The sequence below is a fragment of the Protopterus annectens genome, chromosome 7.part0 (genome assembly GCF_019279795.1).
Source record: "Protopterus annectens isolate FY-2018-M chromosome 7.part0, PAN1.0, whole genome shotgun sequence".
NCBI classification, from domain to species: domain Eukaryota; kingdom Metazoa; phylum Chordata; order Ceratodontiformes; family Protopteridae; genus Protopterus; species Protopterus annectens.
Window position 1 is genome coordinate 873406111 of NC_056739.1, and position 22116 is coordinate 873428226.

Sequence of the window (22116 nt, forward strand, 5' to 3'; positions counted from 1 at the left end):
AACAAGGGACAGCTTTTCACTCAACCCACAGCTAGGCAAACACTGACAACAGATGCTTCAGATTACACCTGGGGAGCACACATGGCAGGAAAATGTATTCAGGGCAAGTGGCCCGCAGAACAAAGACATCTTCACATCAATCAAAAAGAGATGCTAGCTGTACAAAATGCCCTTATAGCTTTCAGGGACCTTCTGCATCCAGGACAACTTATTCTAAGGACAGACAACACCACAGTTGTGTGGTACATAAACAAGCAAGGGGGCACTCATTCATATCCCCTCTGCAGACAAGCCATGACCTTGTGGAACACAGCTATAACCTATCAAGTTCATCTGCAATCACAATTCCTGCCAGGAGAGAAAAACACACTGGCAGACGACTTAAGCAGAAACATCATGGATCCACACGAGTGGAAATTACATCCACAAATGTTCAGGATGATAACACAAAAATGGTGGAGCCCGGACATAGATCTGTTCGCATCCCCAATGAATTGCCAGCTACAGAAATTCTGCACAAGGACTTAGCACCAACAAGCATGGAAAGTGGATGCCCTCTCATTCAGCTGGAAAAATCTACAAGTATACTCTTTCCCACCACTCTCTCTCCTTTCAAAGGTACTCATAAATGCCAGACATGAAAAGCCAAAGATGATCCTGATTGCCCCAGACTGGCCACGCCAGCATTGGTACCCAATCTTAAAGAACTTAGCACAAGGTCCACCATGGATTTTGCCTCATATCCCACAACTTCTGACTCAGCAAAACAATCAGATACTTCATGGCCAGCTCAAGACTTTAAACCTGGCTGCATGACAGATTCTTTAGTCAAGCAAGCAATACATCTCTCCAAAGCTGTTATGGATGTCATTCTGGAGGCCAGAAGGCCTAGTACCAGGAAAGCCTATTCGGATAAATGGAAGAGATTCTGTGCCTGGAACCAGGCTCACAGCCTTGACCCTTTTGTCCCAAATATTCCTCAGATACTACAATACTTGACTGAGATGCTGGACAAAGGCCTCTCCTTTTCATCCATTAAGATCCATCTCTGCTCATTGCAACACAGATCCTTTGCTAAAACAGTACCTCAGAGGTGCTAAAAACATAAGACTGCCCCGTAGAGCACCAACTCCAACTTGGGACCTCAACTTCGTCTTGGAAAAATTAACCTTACTTCCTTTTGAGCCAGCTAACTCAGCAGACTTAAAATATGTCTCTTGGAAAACTGCCGTGCTCCTGGCAATGACCTCAGCATGAAGAGTTTCAGAATTACAGGCACTAATGGCAGTGGAACCTTTCATCATTTTCCACCAAGACAGGGTGTCTTTAAGAACAATCCCTACTTTTATGCCAAAGGTGGTATCAAGTGTGGCTGTAAACCAAACTATTCACTTGCCAACTTTTTATCCAAATCCACAGAATAAAGGGGAGAGACTACTGCATTGCTTGGACATACACAGGCAGTTACGCTTCTACTTGGACAAAACGAAAGCTTTCAGGAAAACTGAGCATTTGTTTGTAGCATGTGCTGCAGGAACACAGGGAAAATCCATTTCAAAACAGACCATTTCAAAATGGATAGGGCATTGTATACGTTTCTGCTATACACACCATGGGAAAACCGCACCTAACAGCATTAGGTCTCATTCTACCAGGGCAACAGCCACTTCAACTGCCTACCTCAGAGGAGTACCTATCAAGGACATTTTGGAAGCAGCAACTTGGAGTTCTGTACATACCTTCACCAAGCATTACCATCTGCCTCTTTACTCTAAGTCCAGAGCTGGCTTCGCCACTGCAGTCCTGCAGGGCCTTATAGCCACCCCTCGTGCCTTATAGAACCAGCCACCCTACCTCAGCTTTGGGATTCTACCCAAGTGTAATGACTGCAGCAGTGTAACATGAACATAGTACAGTTTTGTACCTACCATAAATGTAGATGTTCGACTGTATACACTGCTGCAGTCTAGGTTACCCGCCCTCCTTCCCCTCTTACTTGCTGGTACTTACGCAAGCCTTCTACCCTTTGCTACCTATGGGGAGTATTTTCTGGTAACTGAAAGTTTTTGTTTGCTTTTCTTATGTATGTTTTATTAGAATTTACATTGCCTACCTTTTGGGGGGCACCTGACATCCGGGGCAAGAAAAACTGAAGAAAATGGCGTCGGCTGCATCTTATATACCCCTGGCGCACTGACATCAGGGAAGAAGCTACAGCAACTTACGCCGGACCAAGACTTTGGAACTCGGGCCGGCTGCGGGACCACCTGACGGCAGGATAACCCAAGTGTAATGACTGCAGCAGTGTATACACTCTAACATCTACATTTATGGTAGGTACAAAATTGTACTTTTCTTATTCCATGATGGGAATTGACCCCATTCCTAAGTCAAAGTACGGTTAAAGTTCAGGAAATAAGTGTTGTTTCAATCTTTGATGTCAGCCAAAAGTGCTCTTCGCAGCACCCGCAATGTTCCCAGTAATGACTCCTGCAATTTGTACTAGTTTACATGTATTGGTAACATATCTAGATGTGAGTGTCGATTCTTTTTTATAAGACCCGTTGCTCCTCCTACTATTGGAACTGTCTGGGTATTTTTCTTTCACATTGCTCTCATTTCTCATGCAGATCCTGATATTTTATGATGTCAGGTCTTTTTGTATGCAAAACACTGTACTCACTGGATGTGGTGAATTCAATGATCAATGCTATTTTTGTCTTTTCATGGACCACTATATCTAGTTTTCTAGCATCTGTCTTTTGAACTGTTGGTAATGGGTGATCTCATGTGATGTAAACTTCATAATTTTCTGTGATGGTTTGTGGCTTATGTTTCCAGTGTTTTTCAGCTACTTCCATACCATAATGTTTTCACAATCCCCAGTGCAACAGTCTTGCCATATTATTATGCCTTTCAGTATACAGTCCTTCATAGTATGTCAGAACCAGCAATGAGGTGTCCAACTGTTTCCAATTTGGTTTTACAAAACCTGTATTTGTCTGTTTCTCCCACATGTTCAGTGGACTTTGTAAACCACTGTGTACGTGGCCCTCTATATTGGTCCGCCAATATTAACCTTTCATCTCTTGGTTTAAATTCATCTCTCCTTAACCATGCCTGCGTTCGTTCCTGATCAACATGAGTTTCTTCCAGAAGTTATCTATATTTGCAAATATATTTATGCATTTTCAACATTTCTTGCCTCCTGATTTGATTTCCATTCTTGCTTGACGCTGATATGCTTCTGCTAGATTAAGCAGAGAAGTCATCTTAAATTTATTCTCCTCATGTTTCAAAACTTTCACTATGTTTGGGACTTGTGAGGTCAGCAGATATGTTTGGAGTCCCATGATTGCAGATCTATACATGTAATCACTTTCAAGGAGGCCCATCCCTCCTTCGGAACAGGGAATATATAATCTTGGTATGCAATGATTTTTATATATCATTTGGTGATCATGAAGCATCCTTCTCGTTTTCCTATCTAATCTACCCAACACATTTTGGGGCCAGTCAGCCACTCCAAAACTGTTACGGCAGGAAGACCAAATTGATTTATAGCTTGAATTTTGTTCCTAGATATCATTGCTGTTTTCAGGATTAATTTAAGTCTTCTAAAGTATTCCTTACTAAGTTTTATTTGCATTTATTCATGTTTTATTGTTGATCCTTCATCAGTTCCCAAATATTTGTACCCTCCCTCTTGCTCAAGTTCTTTGATGTCACGTTCTTGTCCCAAACTGATGTTTTCTTGATGCTGCAGTTTTTCTCTTTAAAGGTTGCTGTTGCACATTTAGCAACACCAAATGACATTCTTATATCACTTGAAAAAGATTTGACAACTTCCAGTTGTACAGTTTTAAATCATTGACAAAGAAGATAAGTCTTTACACTTTGTTGTTTTATAGGAGCCAAATTATAGCCATGGCCTAAGCTGTTAAGTAGACAGGTTAAGGGCAAGGCAGAATAGCAGTGGTGACAAAGTCACTCTGAATTATCCCCCTTTGAATTTTTATCCCTGGGATAATAATTTGTCCTTTGTCATGGCTTAATTGCAGAGTGGTCTGCCACTGTTTCATGGTTACTGTAATGTAGTTGATCAGCATAGGGTTTATCTTGTACATTTTTAAGCACTGTTTTATCCATAAATGTGGGATACTGTCAAATACTTTTTTGTAGTCTGTCCATGCCATACTTAGATTCTTCCCCTTTTTACAGTTCTCTCTGACTTTATTTAACAACAAATGATCCTTTGCTGCATATGACTTTCGTTTATTGCCTTTTTGTTCTACTGCCATAATTGAGTTTTCTTCTAAATGACTATAAACTCTGTCGGCATCAATTCCTGTGTATAGTTTATACGTTGTCAGAAGGCACGTTACTGGTCTATAATTTTGGGGGTAGCTTGCAGGTTCACTCTTAAGTAAGAGCATTGTTTTTCCTGTTGTTAGCTAGGTTGGTGTGTGTTCAGGGTGCACATGTAAATAGTTCTTACTCATAGTTCAATCTTCATGCAAAGATGTTAATACTTTTAACCAGAAGTTGGGTACTGCATCTAGGCATGGGGTTTTACAATTAGAGGCTTTTTTAACTTTATTCAATCTCTCTGGCTGTTATTTCATCCCATTTAATACCCTGTACCTTTAAACTTCACTTCTAATTCTTTATTTTACTTCTTCTATCCATTTAGTATCTTTATGTTCCACAAGATCTTCATAGCTACTTCTCCAAAATGTATCTATTTCTTCTTTTTTGGCTGTCTTTCAATTCCTTTTACCTTGTTTCCCAATTTTCTATAAAACTTTTTTGGGTCATCAGTAAACTGCTTATTTTGCACTTTTTTTTATATTTATATGAATATTTTCTATGTTTTTCTGCCTGTGCTGAGATTTTTAGTTTATTGTTTGTGATAGTGAGTGATAGAGCCTGGTTTGTTTTAATACTGCACATTGCTTTTATCACGTCTTCCTTTCTTAGTATTTTTGTTGATCTGTTCCCTCTTCTATATTTTTCTGAGAGTGGCACTTCTTGTCTTCATTGCTTCATAGTTTTCTCTATTCGATACTTCCATGATGGTATTCGATTTCTCCCCTTCCTTTCCCCTCACTACCCTGTGTTCTTGTGGTAGAACTTTATCAGTTATTAGTTTTAGCTGCACATTAATATATCCTGTTTACTTCTGTTATATCACATGGATCTCTATGGACAGTCCTAATTACTGTGCTCATTTGTTTTATCAAACTTCTGACTTTTTGGGTTTTATTGACCTTCTGCAGTCTATTTCTTTCATTGATCTTAATATGTCTATCTTTGTTAAATCAAGCAACTCCTCTCTTAGCTCATTTTCTTCTAAACTGAGGGCACATTTTTTTGTTTTCCGTTTCCTGCGGGCATTCTATAGAAAGTTCTATAGCATCTTTCTATGACACGTTCTCTTAATTTTCATCCTGTGTCATTTGTTCTCTGTCCTCTGTCATATGGGAACTCACTGGCCTATCACTCCTCAACATTGACTGCATCAGAGTTTCCACACTTTCCTCTTCCTTCCCTTGCTGTCCAGCTTCAAGTGAACTTTTATACTGGTTTCCTGTAGAAGGCTCCAAAATATCTTCATATAGCACCTTACAAATTGCTTCCCATTCCACTGGTTTCCCCTTAATTTGGATATCCATTGATTTATCCTGTTGTGATGCTTTGTGAATTAGATTTTCTACACTGAATCCTTCACTTTACAGGTACTCCATAACCTCAATTTCTATTTCTTTAACTTCTCCATTACTAATCTCCTTTTCTACTTTTCCTCTTTGTCATCTTATTTTTTGTATTGTAAGGTTTTGGATTCCTTTGCTTGTATTTCTCTACAAATAGCTGTGGTGCTTCTCTTTTTGTATCGGTTAGTTTTGCTTTCTCCTTTGCATAAATATTACACCATATTAAAGCTCTTTTTCTTTCCCATGTCCATATGTCTTCTTCACATGTCTCCTGATCTTCCTGCTTCTCCTTACTTTGGGGACTCATGCCATCATGCTGTGATGTAACCTGTATTAGACCTTCTACAACAAATCCTTCACTTCACAGGCACTCTGTAACTTCAAGTTACCTTGTACGTGTCATCATCTGTTTTAAGAAGTTATTGAGGATCCTATTTGAACAGACATCTTTGAAATGCTCATTGTATCTCCTGTGGATACTGAAATGTACTATTGGCTAATATGCTGATTGCTGACATGACTTTGGTTTGCAGTGGTATGGGTCTGCCATGTAGAGTATACATGTCCATGTCTTGGGACATATGGGAGAGTCTGTCCAGTTTGTGTCCATGTGGTACTTGTAATGTTTTTGTACTGTGAATATTGATTATTGCAGATGTTTCCAGCACAAGTGTTATTTGGCTGGCCATCATCAGTAGTAATGTTGTGGCATGCAAGTTCTGTGGCTAGGACCATTATACCTGCTGTTATGAATAGAACTTGGTTCATGTCATTGATTTGTGTAACTCGGGTAGCAATGCCATAGGATGTCTACTACCATATTTGATTGCAGTACCACTCTGAGCATGTTTGTATGGAGCACCATTCATTTGGTCATGTGATTGAAAATTGCACCATTTATTTTCATGTCAGTGCCATGGTAACTTTTAGCTTTGCTGCACAGGCACTGTGGTTCTCCTAAACATGTCCATGAATATTGAGGTGGCTTCACGCTGGTATTTTCTATGCACTGTTGTGGGGGAATAGAGACTTGTCTTATGTGATTTCTGTTTCTTTTTTGTAGCCATGCATTTCAGGTTTAGAAGTGAGTGCAGGATCAGAATACCAAGTTTTCTTCACAAACTTTAGTATCTCTGTTTCTTTTTTTTACACTAGTCGTTAATGCAGTGACATTATCATTGCATTCAACTTTGCCACAAAGTAAAGATTCTTCAGTTGAAAATGTTTGTTTTCTTCAGATTTTATTCTGAAATTTCCAAGCAAGAATATATTTAATTTTTTTATGGAAAAAATGAGGAGAAAAAACATAAAGTTACGTGCAATAACCCAGTAACCCTCTTAACTATGTTAACAGTTATGTAGAAGAAAACGTTGCTTAAACAATTAGCTAGCTCTTACCAGCTGGCAAACTATTTCTTACTTTTCACTTTCAGTTTCAGTGCATTAATTAATATTGTTACATTGCTGACAAAATAATTACTTTGCTGCTAAATGAAATTTTTTTCAAACAGTTGTTATATAATAATTAACTAAGGCAGAACATGCTAAAATTATTGTTGTGGATTTACATGCCTTTGATTTTGAAAATGTATTATTAACTTTAGGAATTCACTCATTTATTCTCAGCATTGATCAGGCTAATTATCACGCACAACATTCCTGTTGGGATGTACCTAGCTAAACATATCAAGCAGTTAGAAAAAAACCCAAATGTTCCTAACCAAAAAGATCACAGGCCTAAAGTCCTGAACTACCAAGGGAGATAGGAAGTTCTGTCCCTTAATTCAGTGTTCTGTAGACGAGGTTGATTAGTGACTTGATTGTCCTGAACCTCCTGTTTATCCACAAGTCCAATATCTCCACCAGTAATAGAACCAGGGACCTCAATCTTCAACAACAGATAAATGAAACACAGTGGAGGGACAGGTTTATAACCCAGTACCTCCAAAACCTATGGAATGATCTTCCCCTGCACATTAAGCAGCACAAACTATCTTCCTTTAAATATAAATTAGATGACCGGATGGATATTCACAAACTTACTCCAAGATTGACCAGTATGGCCTTCCTGGATAAATGATGTGCTAGCAAGACATGAGTAGTCATGAGACTCCGCGTTCTTAGAATATCTGTGAAACTATGAGTATATGAATCTAGAAATATATTAGCTGTAGTTTCAGGCTTCTCAGGTAAGAAGAAGTTGCTTCTGGCAGCCAGATTCTGTGAGGAAAAGTGAAAAATGAAGCATGCCTAAGTAGTCTTTAAAACATCCTTTTCTTTTGTGATAAGTGAATTATCATGCTCAAAAACTAAACCTGCAATCTGGAACTGTCTCCCACAGGATATCAGAAAGACTAATAACTACCTAGACTTTAGAAAGTTACATAAAGGCAATTTGCGTGAAAACTTGTAGTTGTACCTACCTTAAACACCTTGGCTGAACTCTGACCGTAACAACCTCTTTACCATGAGTACTGTTTTCATTTCTGTTTTAAAATAAAGTTAATTTCAAATAAATGTAAGGAATTAGCTTCTTTGTATATAACATTTGCAAATTTTGTGTAGAGCTTGGTAATAATGTATTGTAAAACACAACATACATATTTTTGTTAACATTTCTTTAGAATATTTTAATGTAATCCCTTAATTGTCTCTGTTCTCTCTTATGATGTTTAGTATATGCCAATTATATATCCTTATTTTTTTAATGTTGACTGTGGCCTGGGTCATGACTGTAAAATGCCTTTGGATCAGCTCAACCACCCAATTAAGAAATAAATAAAATAAAACTTTTGACTGGTTAGATTTTTTTACCTTTTTCTCCTCTGCTTTCTATCAGACATCTAGCCATTTCTTTTCATACACTTATTCCCTATGCCCCCTTCTTTCTTGCTGTTCTAGGCCACCAGGTGAGGTGGGCAAAAGCCAAGGATGACATTTGTCATTCCGCAGGGAGCGTGCATATTTTGGTCCTAGCCTCTCTCCTACAACAGTCCTGTATTTATTTATTTATTAATTTATTTACCGGGAAAGTCTGACTGGGCCAGAAGCTCATTTTCAGCAGAGGCCCGAGGAGAAAAGCTCCACAGAAATATAAGCAAAATACAATTAAATAGTACAATAGTATACATACAGTAAGATGCAGAATACACTTCATCCATTTAGTCTATACAAAGAAGTGCTCACTACTGTTTTCTCACAGTGATCTGTTTTCTTGTATCTACTAGAAAACAGTACTCAGTAGTGTTTTCTAGTAGGTACAGGTTAAAAAAATAAAATCACATAAGCATTTCAGTAAAGATCATTGTGAGAATAATAAAATCAGTACTGCATACATATTAAATAATAGTTATGAACAAATGAGATTTCCTTCATATTTTTTTATTAGCAGTAGTAGCATCGAGGAGAGGGAGAAAATTAAGTAAGGAGTGGACAGTATGGTGACAGAGTTATAGACATCTTGTCGGTCAGGTTTGGCGCAGGAGCAATGCCAGTTCTTGGATAGATGTTCAAGCAGTAGTTGTTTGAAATTGGTAGATTCAAGTGTGTATGTCCATATAGTCCCATGTTGCAGAACCCATTGATACTTGCACATTTTCTTTCATGCGTGTAATTAAACTCTTCTCTGTGGGTACAGAAATCTCAGTCTTTTGCCTGTCATGATGCTGCAACAGTGCAGCAAACTTGGTTACTTTCCTCCTCAAAGACTGGGCACACCAAAAAAAAGGCATTCACTTCTGCATTTCCAGCTTCCTCCCTCAGTAGCTGGGTTGGTAATCCATCCCATCTCACCTGGGTTGCAGTAAAAGCCTTATCCCTGTGCCTTGTGTAGCTAGTGAATATAGTTGCTTCACTGTGCATACAATAGTGAAATTTTAATTGTAGTAGTTTACTTGTAACATACAGCATTTGGATACCCACAGTCAATGTTATGTTAACTCCAAATGCTCTTTTTATGAATCTGTCATTTGTATGTTTATCTGCAGATACTGATTGAAATAATTATTTTTCAGCCCTGTCTCATGAAACCAGAGAAAGCACAATTTTCTATTCAGAAATTCCAAAAAATATTAATAAGGATGCTTTGCTTATGCTTTCATGGAAGCCATTATTGGATTTCTATCAGGTAGGGAAAATTTTCTTTTTTGATCCTTTTATCCTGTCTGCATTGTTGGATAAAATTACCTGCCAAGGGTTATTTCATACGACTTTGTCTCATAAACTCACCATGGTTCTGAGCCATTCTGTTTAACAACTGCAGTATCCAAAGTTAGAAGAAAAGCTAGTATACTAGTAATCCATGTTAGGGTATGTATCATGACATCAACTATTTCTGTTATACAGTAGGGCAAAATAATTACTGTGGAAAAAGAGAAAGGAGTTAAAATATCTCTCAGTTATTTTTACTGCATGGCTGTGCAGCATGCAAAAGTAGTCTACAGGTTCTGTTATGTAAGGTAGGGACAACATTACATATTTATGAAAATGCCAACAGCTTGTATATCTAGTTTAGTGATATCAGGTAGTCTTTTTAAAAGAGTTTTATATGTTGTCATGTATATGTATAACTGGATATTGCACTGTATGTTTTCAAACATTGCTGTTTGTTGATTATTCCATAGAAAATAGTAATATCAGTGAAATACTTGTGAAAAGATGTGTAGATTTAAATATGTTTTCTTCACAGGACTTTTGTAGTGCTAGACCTCTTTGTGTTTATTGAGTACATATAATATGAAATCAGTAAATGTGAAGTCTGCATTTTATTTTGTGTTTGTGATACATTTTATGTTGTGTATTAGTGGGCAGTTGTACTGTAGCTTTTGTGTGTGTACTGCTTGTGTTCCCCTGGTAGTGCTCAAAAGTTTTTTACCAATGGTAAAGCTCTGTTTTTGGCTTCTGATTGATTGAGTTGTCTTGCCTGTGATATACTAAAAAATTAAAGAGCCAGGCAAGCGAGGGATGGAGGGAGTGGAAGAATGTTTTCTCATCTGTTTCAGTCTACTTCCAGTCTGTAGACTTTGTGCTTAAACATTCTCCGTAATTAAAGGGGATGGGGTAGGCAGATGTAGAAACCCATGATCTTATGGAAAAGTAGGCCGCTTGTTGTTTTCATATGACAGACTTTGTTTGTTAACTAAAAATGATTTTATTAAAAATAATCCTGTTAATTGTTTTGGAGAATATCTGTTTTTTTTTTAAACTAGGATGTTTTCTTTATAACCTAGATGCCATACATCCTTCCTTGCTGTCTCAGTTGTATATACATTTGTATATACAGTAAATACTTTATTTTATAGTTGATATGGTCATTTTAAATGTTTGCTCTACAGTTTTACCACATAAAGTTAATAACTTATTTTATTGTTAACATAGTCATTTTAAATGTTTGTTCCACATGTCTATATTACCACTTAAAGTTCAGTATTACTCTAAAAAATTATATATATTTTCAAACCCATTGCTTATTATTAACACGTTATTCTCATGTTAACAATATGACACTATTGCATTAGATAACTTTTGCATTATCTTTAAATTTAACATGGTACAGTAGTTATGCCTCCACTGTCCTGCCGTCTTCAATTTATTCTTTTGTGGATTAAGTTTCATGTATGATTTTGTCCTTCACCGGTACCGGTGTATGTTCCTTGAATGCCATGTATAAGTTTTGTCTGTATATTATAAAGATTTGACTTCTTAAGCCTAGATAATATTTGTATTAGTCCTTAATTTATGTTTCTATTCCATAATTGCATTACATTCAATGAAAACATTTTTTGTTCAAGGATAGGTATTCCTGTGAGAGTAGATGAATATACGTTAACATAAATATTTAATGTATTTCATCTCCCAGCTCTTATATAGAAACACATGCATACATATTTGGTTAATAGCAGCTGTCCTTTGTTTATGGTTATAAGTTTGTTTATCTCTGTTACTGTATTCACCAGTTGACCAAATTAGTATAACTATGGAAATTGTGGGGTTTTTTTTTTTTGAGTTGTGATACAGAATCAGAACTGCCTAGACATAGTAAGGCCTTGCTGAGTTTAATTTTGGTGGCTGCCAAAAAAGTAATTACTAGAAAATGTAAATCAAAGTCTAAGCCAACCATGTTAGAAGTAGTAAGTATAGTAACCGAGATAAAAGAACTGGAAGTGGGATCTTTAGAAAGGGGTAGGAGCAAATTACATAGAAACAAATGGGAAGTGTGGGAATAATGTTTTGAAGGAGGAATGAGGTTTAAGGGAAGGCAGGTATTGAATGAGCTATGCAATGTTTGATTGGCAGTGACTGTACAGAAGATAATATGTGATGTATAATGTTTGCAACTGAAAATATGTCAGTATAGTTTATTTTAATTTATATAAATGTATGATTGCCTATGTCATAAGGGATAATTCAGTAAAGATATTTCTTATTAAAAAAACACTCTACCAGTATTGGTCTTTCACTTAGGATCCCCATATTCCTTTATCTTGACCTATACTCTGATATCAATCCTTGATATTGAAGGCAGTTGCTAGCCTGCAGTCCAAATGTATTCTTGACTCCCTTCCAGTCTCTTACCTTTCCTCACTAATTATTTGCTCTCAGTACTTTGGTTCCTTTGCCAGTAAATTCTGTCTAAAATCCCAGTCTCTCCTAATTTCTTGAGCCCCCCCCCCCCCACATTTTATTGTCATCATCATAATCTCTTTCCACTAGCTTTCTGCTTGTGTGATGTATAGGAGCCTGAACTGTGTAGCTCTATAATACCCCTACAGATCAGGTGATCCCAAACTACCTTGTTCTTTTGGAAGGAGAGACTTATCCCACTTGACTCTTGCCCTCTTCTCCTGCTACCCACATCTTCTCCTCTAGTTGATAAAAATATGCCTGACCTGTGAATAAAACTAAAGGGACTAAAACATTTTCACTGATATGTGACTGTATCTTGCTATCCACATCCATAAATAAGAGCTTCCAGTTTCTCAGTTTTGTATTATCTTTTGTTTAGTCTCTTCCCACATATCCTTAGCTGCCATAACAGAATCATTTTTAACCCATACTCCTAAATATTTCATTTTATCATGCCCCCATAAATATGGATAATGCTGAGCCATTTTGTGTGGGTACATAGTTTACAGCTATCGTCTTTGTTTTATCTTCATTAATATTGTATCCCAAAAAGATTTGACACTGTCTTAGAATGCTTCACAACACTGAATTGTCCTTTTCTGGTTTTATCAGGTACAAAATAATATCATCTGCAGATAAAGCTAACTTTTCTTGATTACCTTAACAGTTAAATCCTTGAATTTCTGAGTCCCTTATTTTCTTTGCCAGTGATTCTAAATATCATGCAAATAAAAAGGGGAAAGGCGTCATCCCTGCCTTGTTCCTCTGTTTAAACAGAACTTATCAGAGACAAACCCCCACACTTGAATTTTCACCTTGGATCCCTCATATATCTTCCTAATTAACCTTATTATTGTGTCAGGGAATGCAAATAGTTCCATTGCCCTACTCCTAAAATCCCAACATACTCTGTTGATTGCCTTGTCTGCATAAATACCCACCAACAACAGTGGTCATTTCTTACATTCTGCTTCTCTCAGGGTCATCATTTTTCCGTTAATGTTGCCTAATGTTTGCCTCTCCTGCACAAAACCACATTGATCCATATCTATCATTTTGGTGTCACCTTTACCATTCTTTTAATCATTGCAGACATAAATGCTTTGTAATCATTATTTTACAAACCAGCAACTTCCTACCGGTACAATGAATGCAGCCACCCAGTTCTCATGGACTATTATGCTGTGTTCCATTTGAAAAGCCAAAAGATGTTCACCACCAAGGGTGTTCAAGGACCGTATCTATGAGCACACCTATGCCATCAGAGCAGGGGACCACTCTAGTGCCCTTTGGAAGCATACTCGCCAAAATCCAGGGCATGAGTTTATGTTTTTTGTATTGGAGGTGATAGAGCAGAATGAGAAAGGGGGACCATGGAAGTTAAAATTAGAAAACATGGAATTATACTGGCAAATTAAGATCAATGTCACAGGTCCCCATGGTCTTAATGACAAAATTTCTATATCAAATATTTTAAAGTTTAAATCAGTCAATGCTTTTTTAAGACCAATAGATATTTATAGGTACATATCACATTCACAGTTTGCTTACAACGCTTAAATCAATAGTTCAACGTTTGAAGACTATGTAAACACTCACCAGCTAGATTACTTGTGTATAAGAGAGTAACAAATGACACAAGATTCTAGCATGTAATAACTGTTCAGCGGGTAAGGAACACATTATCAGGTAGGCAGCATTATATATAATATAATTGTTTTAACTTTTAATTTTCATTCTAACAGTTTACAGTGTTTTTAAATGTCCAGTTAATATTTTAACATTACAGTGTTTGGATTTTGTGTTTTGTAAGTGGTGGTCTCTTTTAAGACTGTAATAAGTAAGATGATATCAAAAGAAGAGGTATAACGCCAAGTGAATGTATTTAAGCTTGGGTGGAATGATAGAGTGCTTTTTACTCTGAAGAAGTCCCTGTGATTATATACAGGGACGAAAGCGCTCAGTAATTAAATAAAAGACGTTTAAGGAATATTCATAGTGTAGTTTTTGGCATTGGAACCCAATATTTTGGATTTTCAAAGTGGAACACAGAGTGGTGAGAACCAGGAGGCTGCATTCATTGTACCACTAGGAAGTTGTTGTTTTATAATCATGGTTTAGAATCAAAATGGGCCTGTATGAAGCTGTATCTGATGGGTCATTACCATCTTTAGGATGCTACCACAGCTTTCTTCCAGGATGTTGGTGCTTCTTGTCCTTTTAAAATACTGTTAAACAAACCTTCCAGATCTTTATCACTTTCTTCCCTCCTAGCTTCTAAACTTCCACAGGAATACTATCTGTTCCTGGAGATTTTCCTGTAGATCGGTCATACATCACCGTTTTTATGTTATCTCTTATCCTAGCTGTTAATAATTGAGCATCATCTACCTCTAACCTTGGCATATTTAATTCTTCCATAACATTTTCATTTCTACTTTTTCTTGATTTCCACATTTCTCTGCTTTATACAGATTTTCATAAAATTTCCATAATATTTCTAATATCTCTACAGGATCTCTGGTTATTTTCCTTGTTTTAGGTCGTCTGATCTTGGCAACAACCTTTTCCACTTTCTGTTGCCTGCGCTGTTGTGCGAAAAGCTTTTTGCTGTGTAGTTATTATCAAAAAACAATTGATGTTATGTAGTCCTATCTCGCCGACTATCGACTCCGACTCAGCCGATTATATACTAGCTCGAAGTCTTTCATTGGCTGGGCTAAGCAGGTATCCCAAGGTGCACTGCTCCATATTCCCAGATCTCGTTTGCCGCTTGTGTAGCTCGGACGTGGTCTCGCTTGACTATGGCTAAGTACCCTCTTTTTTGCTATTTCTCTTCGAGAAATTTGATATTTCATACCCAAAAGCTGTTTTGATAGCTATTTCTTGTTGCTGTTGCTGTGTTTGAGTGTGGTAGTTGTGTTTTTTGGTATCCCTAACTGTTCCAGCAGGTTAGGCCCGTTTTAGTTAGAGGACCTAGTCCTCTCCTCTGTTGTTAGATAAGCTATTATTTTATTTTTTATTTTTATTTTACATTTGTTAACCGGGAGAGTCCGACTGGATACATGTCCATTTTCAGCGGAGGCCCGGGGAGAAAAGCTCCAGGTACATAACAGACATATGAACATTGTTAATGTAAAAAAGGAAGATAGTTGAGTTCTAAATACAATATAAAGATACATCACATTATTATTAGTGTGATTGTGTTTTGTCTGTGTGTCCCCTTAGAAGAACCATTTCAGTTAGAAGTTCTTAGATTGTGCCGAGTAGAGTTTTTCTGGTGTATCTACTTTGTGTTGTTCCCGCCCTTTTTTCTGATTTGTATCGAGGTGGTTTCGCTTAGCACTAGTTATAAGATGTCTAAGGATCAGAAGGAGCATAAGCCTTCTGGCTTTAAAAATGTTCCAAGTGTGGATATAAGATGTCCATCACGGATGGACACTCTGTGTGTGTTTACTGCCTTGGAGCCATCCATTTACAGGAGTCGTGTAGCTTTTGCCACGTGTTCAGTCCTAGGGTGCTCCAGGAGAGAAAGAATAAATTAATATTGAAGGGACTTCTAAAACCGTCGTTTGAGGAAGCTATAGACTCAGCTTCCAGTTTTCAGTCAAAATCCAAAGCTAAGAAAAGGTCTCCGGCTCCATCTGTCTCTTCGGAGCCTCAGGAGAAGATTACTGTACTGGACTCTACTTCCTCGGCTCCACTGTCCTCGGGGCCGCAGGAGGTATCAGTGTTAACTGAATTGGCATCAGCTCCTATCATTCTTGAACCCATTCGGAGCCGGTCGCCCAGTGTGATGCATGGTTCACCTGACAAGAGATTCCAGTCTCCATCGCTCTCCTCCAAATCCTCCAGGCTTTCTGATTTGGATGTTGATAGTGTGGTGCAGAGGCTCCTGCAGTCACCGGTGTTGGCTAAATTGTTCTCGGCTCTGACCCACTCGGCTCTGGAGCCAGTTCCTATGACCATTTCGATGATTCCTCCTCTGAGCACATCCTTGTCATCAGAGCCGGTATGCTCCGCTCCGAGTGATGTTCCTACACCGGCTCCGATATCCTCTCAGGGTCTATCAGTGCCGACCTCGGCTCTGACCATGTCGGTTCCATCCACAGGGTTCGGGACTCGGGTCTCTTCGGTCGACCCGAGGGGGACAGTTCGGGACATCTGTCGGTTCCGAGTCTCCCACTCGGTCCATCAGCTCGTGGGACCCCGGTCCCGGCTGTGGCCTCTGAGGCTGGCTGGTTCTCGGACTCAGGGGGACCGGCCTTCGAGTACATGCAGAGTGTGCTGGCCAGGTCATCAGCTACATCATCCAGGTCGGTCATCCCGTCCCCCACCACCCCGGTGAGAGCCTCTGATACTCACCTATCCATGGACAGTAGAGCGCCAGGCCCTATGGATACCCCCACGAGCGGTCCCCAACCTTCCAAGGGTTTCCCAGAGTTCATGCCTGAGGAGCCTCCTAGAAAGAAATTGTGCAAGAGGAAGCACATAGACTCCCAGGATGAGTCTCTCACCTTGGATACTGACCTCGAGGAATCGGAAGGGTCCCCCAAGTCATCCTCTGATGATGTTTCCTTCTCCGAGATCCTGGAGATACTGAAACAAAGAGGTGACTGGCCTTCCAAAGCTCCTTCGTATTCCTTAAGGCTTTTGATGCTCAACCCTCCGCCTCTTGGTTGTCTCCACCCTTCGATGAACTTCTTGACCTCATTTGTCGAAGAGTTTGGAAAACCCCGATTCTGTGGAGCCTGTGCCCAGGCGTCCCAACAAATTCCTTTCCGCCCCCCAGGGCAAAGAGTTTCTGTCTAAAGGAGTCCCTGTAGATGCCATGGTGGTGGCAGCAGCCACCCATAAGGAAGTAGCAGAGTCTTCTTCATCCGTCCATCCTCATAACAAGGAGTCTAGGACCATGGATCGGTACAGGAAGTGTACCCTATCTTCAGCAACCTTCACTCTACGGTCGCTGAATTATCTGTCTCACTTCACTCGGCTCCAGAGTGATCTCCTCAAAGAGTTGGGAGATACTCTTGTGGGTAACATACCTGAGACGGTGGTTCAGATGGTTAACGCCCAGGTCTCTACCCTCAACTCCATTGCTAATTCGTCCATGTGGCTCATTTCGTATGCAGCCGAGGGAGCGAGTAGGGCAGCAAGCTCAGGGGTCACCCTTAGAAGGCAAGCTTTGCTGCATCTGTGTCACTTTGCGGATGCCTTCAAGTCTTCCTTCACTGACGCCCCCTTTGACGGTTCCTCCTTGTTTGGGACCAAAGTGAAAGACATCCTCACCAGGTGCGAGCAAGAGGGAAAGACCCTGTGTGCCATAGGGGTCCGTTTTTCCCTTCCTTGTAGGCCTTATCCCAAGGCCCAGCGGGGGGGGGGGATGTGGTTCAAGAAATCAGAGTTTTTTTCCTGCCGCACAAGGTGAATCCCCCTCCAGAGTCACCCAGGGACGCTCTGGTTCACGATTGGCCCCCGGGTTTGCTTTATGCTTTCCCTCCGTTTCCCTTGCTGTCAAAGGTGATTCAGAAAGCGCAATCCTTGGAAAGCAGAATGATTCTGATTGCTCCACTATGGCCTTGCCAAGTTTGGTTCCCCTTCCTTCAGCAATTCACTGTGGACACTCCTTGGACTTTGGACCCTCAACCAGATTTACTGACACACATGTCGGGACATTTCCACCCCTCCCTGATGACCCTCCGGTTGACAGCCTGACTACTCCAATTTGATCGTTAGTCAGACTTCATAATTGTTCACCGGAAGTGGCCCATATCTTAGCATCCTCTCATAAACCATCCACTAGGAAGATTTATTCCAGTAAATGGAAAAGGTTTTCTATCTGGGTACATACCAGAGGCATTGAGCCTTACACAGCCCCGATAGATTCAGTTCTGGAGTTTTTGTCTGTTCTCTTCCATCAGGGTTCTGCATCAGCCACCATCAAAGTTCAACTGGTAGCGATCTCTAATTTCTACGTAGCAAATGAGCCTAGTCTCATGGCACATAGACTATGCAAGGCTTTCCTAAAAGGTACTCTATTGCTCCGTGCACCAGTGTCCAAGCCTATCATGCCCTGGGATCTCAATTTTGTTTTACAAGCCCTTACCTTACCACCCTTTGAGCCTGCAGCTATCTGCTAATTGAAATTCCTGACCTGGAAAACAGCCTTCTTAACAGCAATCACTTCAGCAAGGTGAGTTTCAGAAATTCAAGCCCTTTCCATCAAACCTCCATATTTAATCTTCCATAAAGACAGGGTCTCTCTCAGACCAAACCCCTTGTTCCTTCCTAAAGTGTCTTCCGTGTCTAACCTAAATCAGTCCATTGAGCTGCCTGTCTTCTTTCCCCACTTTTCTAACAAGGCAGGATTTAGATTTCACCAGTTGGATGTACATAGACAATTATGCTTCTATCTACACCGAACAAAAGATATCCGAATGTCAGATCAACTTTTCTTTTCCTTTTCAGAAAACTGAATGGGTTCCCCAGTATCCAAAGTCACACTGTCTAGATGGATATCTAACTGTATCTCTTTCATCTATCAAGCGGGAGGAAAGGATCTGCCATTTCCAGTCAAGGCTCATTCTACTCGGGCTGTTTCCACATCCACAGCCTATCAAGCCAGATTGTCAATGGATGATATATGTGCTGCAGCTACTTGGGCTTCTCCTCACACATTTGTTTCTCATTACAAATTGGACATGGTCTCCAGGGGCAGGTCTTCCTTTGGCTCCACAGTTCTCAGGAGTATTTTCCTATGAGCCACCCGGGATGTAGGTGCTAGGGACACTGTCCCACGGGTAAGAATGTAAGTGAGATAGGACTACATAACATCAAGAAGTTATGTACTCACCATAACATTCGATGTATGTAGTCCATCTCGCCTCACATTCTTACTTACCCTCCCACCTTCCCCCTGCCTGGAGGATTTGGAGTTTGGATTATCATATGCACAGTTCCCTGGTTTAGCTTATTCCTTTTAAAACACGCTTAGTTGTTCAGCAAAATCCAAAAAACACACAACGTGTGGTGACTTTCGTGTGTTTTTTGGATTTAGCTTATTCCTTACCTGGATGTGATGTATGTGATGTATGCATGGAGTATAAATGAGTTGCAGCAAACTAGGTCTGGGGATATGGAACAGTGCACCTTGAGATACCTGCTTAGCCCAGCCAATGAAAGACTTCGAGCTAGTATATAATCGGCCAATTCGGAGCCGATAGTCGGCTCTGAACCCACGGGTAAGAATGTGAGGCGAGATGGACTACATACATCGAACGTTATGGTGAGTACACAACTTCTTATTTAACAGCAATCTTTCTAAACTCATGCATACTAACCAGGTAGTACCTTATTTTCTCTTTAGCACCCTGCAGCTGTGCCTCTTCTTCTGTGAGATTCCTCTGTTCTGTAATACTTAACTTTTGGCACTCCTTTTAAATAATTCTTGTTGGGTTTATATTAGATCAGCGAATGCTGATTGATCGTACTTATGTGAGCGAATGTTTAAAATATCGAAGCAACAGAAACCCAAATTTTTTCCTAGGGAAAGAATTCGGTTGTCTGTTTCTGTTGCTTCGGTATTTTCAGTGCTGTGGTGGAAAGTTACAGGTCGGATTCAGTAAGTGTGCGATTGTGTGGATGTGAGTGTTAGGGTGGGTTAGGGCGCGGGTTAGTTATGTGTGCAGTTGTGTGGACGTGAAGGTTAGGGCGGGTTAGGTGAGTTAGGGTTAGGGAGCGGGTGAGGTGAGTGTGCAATAGTGACGGACCTTAGGGTTAGGGTTTGGGTTAAGGTAAGTGGATAATTAGTGGTGTGTGTATAGTTTAGTGTAGGGTTAGGTGTGAGATTTTAGGTGTATGTGTGTGGATTACTGTTTGTTTGGTGTGCTTGTGTTGTGTGTATGTGTTTTGGAACAGCAATTTTTTCCCTAGGAAAAAAATCGCTGATCTGACAGTTCGAGATTGTAAGCTTTCGCTTACATAAGTTTGATCAATCAACAGATAAGTGGGGAAGCGACAGACGTTGTCTCCATTTTTATTTCATTATTCTGCATTTTTATTTTATTTATTATTGGTGTGTGATCTGAAATAGTTACTGGATGTGCATCAACATTTTCAATTAAATACACATATTCCTGTAAATTATCATTTCTGTTTAGCCTAGACCAGTTTTTGTATCTTGGGGAATCTAATATCTAAATTCTGTGTGAGCTCCTACTAATGAATTCACATCTTCCATAGCAAATATTTTCATAAACTTTTTAAAAAATCTATCCTGTTTTGTTATATCTTCCCGTCTAAGCCCCCCAGATGCATCATCACTGTTGCAAATCAAATTCCAGTTCCCCCGTATAAGTAATTTTCCCTGATGAAAGCTTTTTGTAGCAATTTTAGGTAGAATATAGATACATGCCAGCGTAATCCTCCTCTGTTGCTAGTAACCCCTTACTACCATTATTATTTTTTTTCCTCTTCTAGCACTATTGGAGCTCCTCTAGTAATTAATTTGAGTACTCCTGTTTTCCTTTGACCAAACACTGAGGTGCTGCAGTAGCATTGTCGCCTCACAGTAAGACTTTGTCCTGTTCGATTCTCAGCTAAAGCGTCTTCTCCGCGGAGACATGCGTGAATGGGCGTACCTTCGTTGAAGGTTGTGCTTCAGGCCTGGAAAGTCGGTACGTAAAAATCTACTGCCAATCATTAGCGGACCGGAGTTCCGCTGTGGCGACCCCTAACTGGGAAAAGCCGAAAGATACAACAACAACTCCTGTTTTCCTTTGACCCAGATATTCCACTGAATATCCATCTTGAAATCCTTTCCGTATCAAATTGCGTATATTTATAGCTGCTGTTATACATGGTTACATACTTGAGGTAACATTTTACCTAATTTCATTCATTATTCTGTGGTGCCTTAACATGTTTGCATCTACATAATCCAGCCTTGCAAGGAATGCACATTCAGAGAACCAAAGAGAATAGGGATTAGTGTGAGGTATGCAACATAGCTTGTGACTCTTACATCTGTACCTAAACCAGGCATGAGAACAGTGTTGGTTCATGTGCCACTAACAGGAGAAAGTTTGAGTGGTTAATGGAACACAGGAAAGTGGTTAAACCCAAATGTTGATTTATTGTTACACTGCCCTTTCCTTGAAGATCTATAGTACCTTATACACAATTTTAATTTTTTGAAAGACAAATATGACAACTGGGACACCACAGATGATAGTTGTAGGTGTAGAGAGATTAGAAGGATAGCAGGAGAAATGTATATTCACAGTAGAAGAAAGGATAATGGGATTGTAGTGAAACAGGATATTTAAGCATTGATCCAAGATGTAAACAACATGGAAGGAAGCTTAAGAAAGGTCAGCAGTAGCAGATTTAGTCAAGGAGTGGCTTGATAGAAGATGGAAGAGGCTGGATTACTGGATCCAGGTATGCTGCACCAAGGAAACATATGAACAACTGTACAAACTTGCACTAAGAATATTCCAGTTCCAATAAGGCAGTATATAACAGTTGGTGACTACAGTGTCACTATAAAAACGTTCACCAGTCCACCAGGTAGCAGAATAATCTTTTAATAAACGACAATTAAAAAACAAGTTGCATCTATAAATAATAGACTTCATCAGAACACTTTGCTACTACAAAATGTGACTTATATACTCTTACACATGCTTCCAATAAAGTAATTAGAATCAATTAGCTAAAATATTTTAACCCTTAAACTGCTACCTCTCAATACTGACTGATGTGTACATGCTTAAAG

At 39.5% G+C, this 22116-nt stretch overlaps 1 protein-coding gene across 1 annotated transcript in view; it reads left to right on the forward strand.

Annotated features, from left to right (window-relative positions):
* Positions 1-22116, forward strand: part of DPP8 (dipeptidyl peptidase 8) — a 1004126-nt gene that overhangs the window by 119998 nt on the left and 862012 nt on the right. The window contains exon 3 of the mRNA XM_044077448.1: positions 9728-9840. Within this exon, the coding sequence (XP_043933383.1) occupies positions 9728-9840 (113 nt within the window). The remainder of the gene's footprint in view (positions 1-9727; positions 9841-22116) is intronic.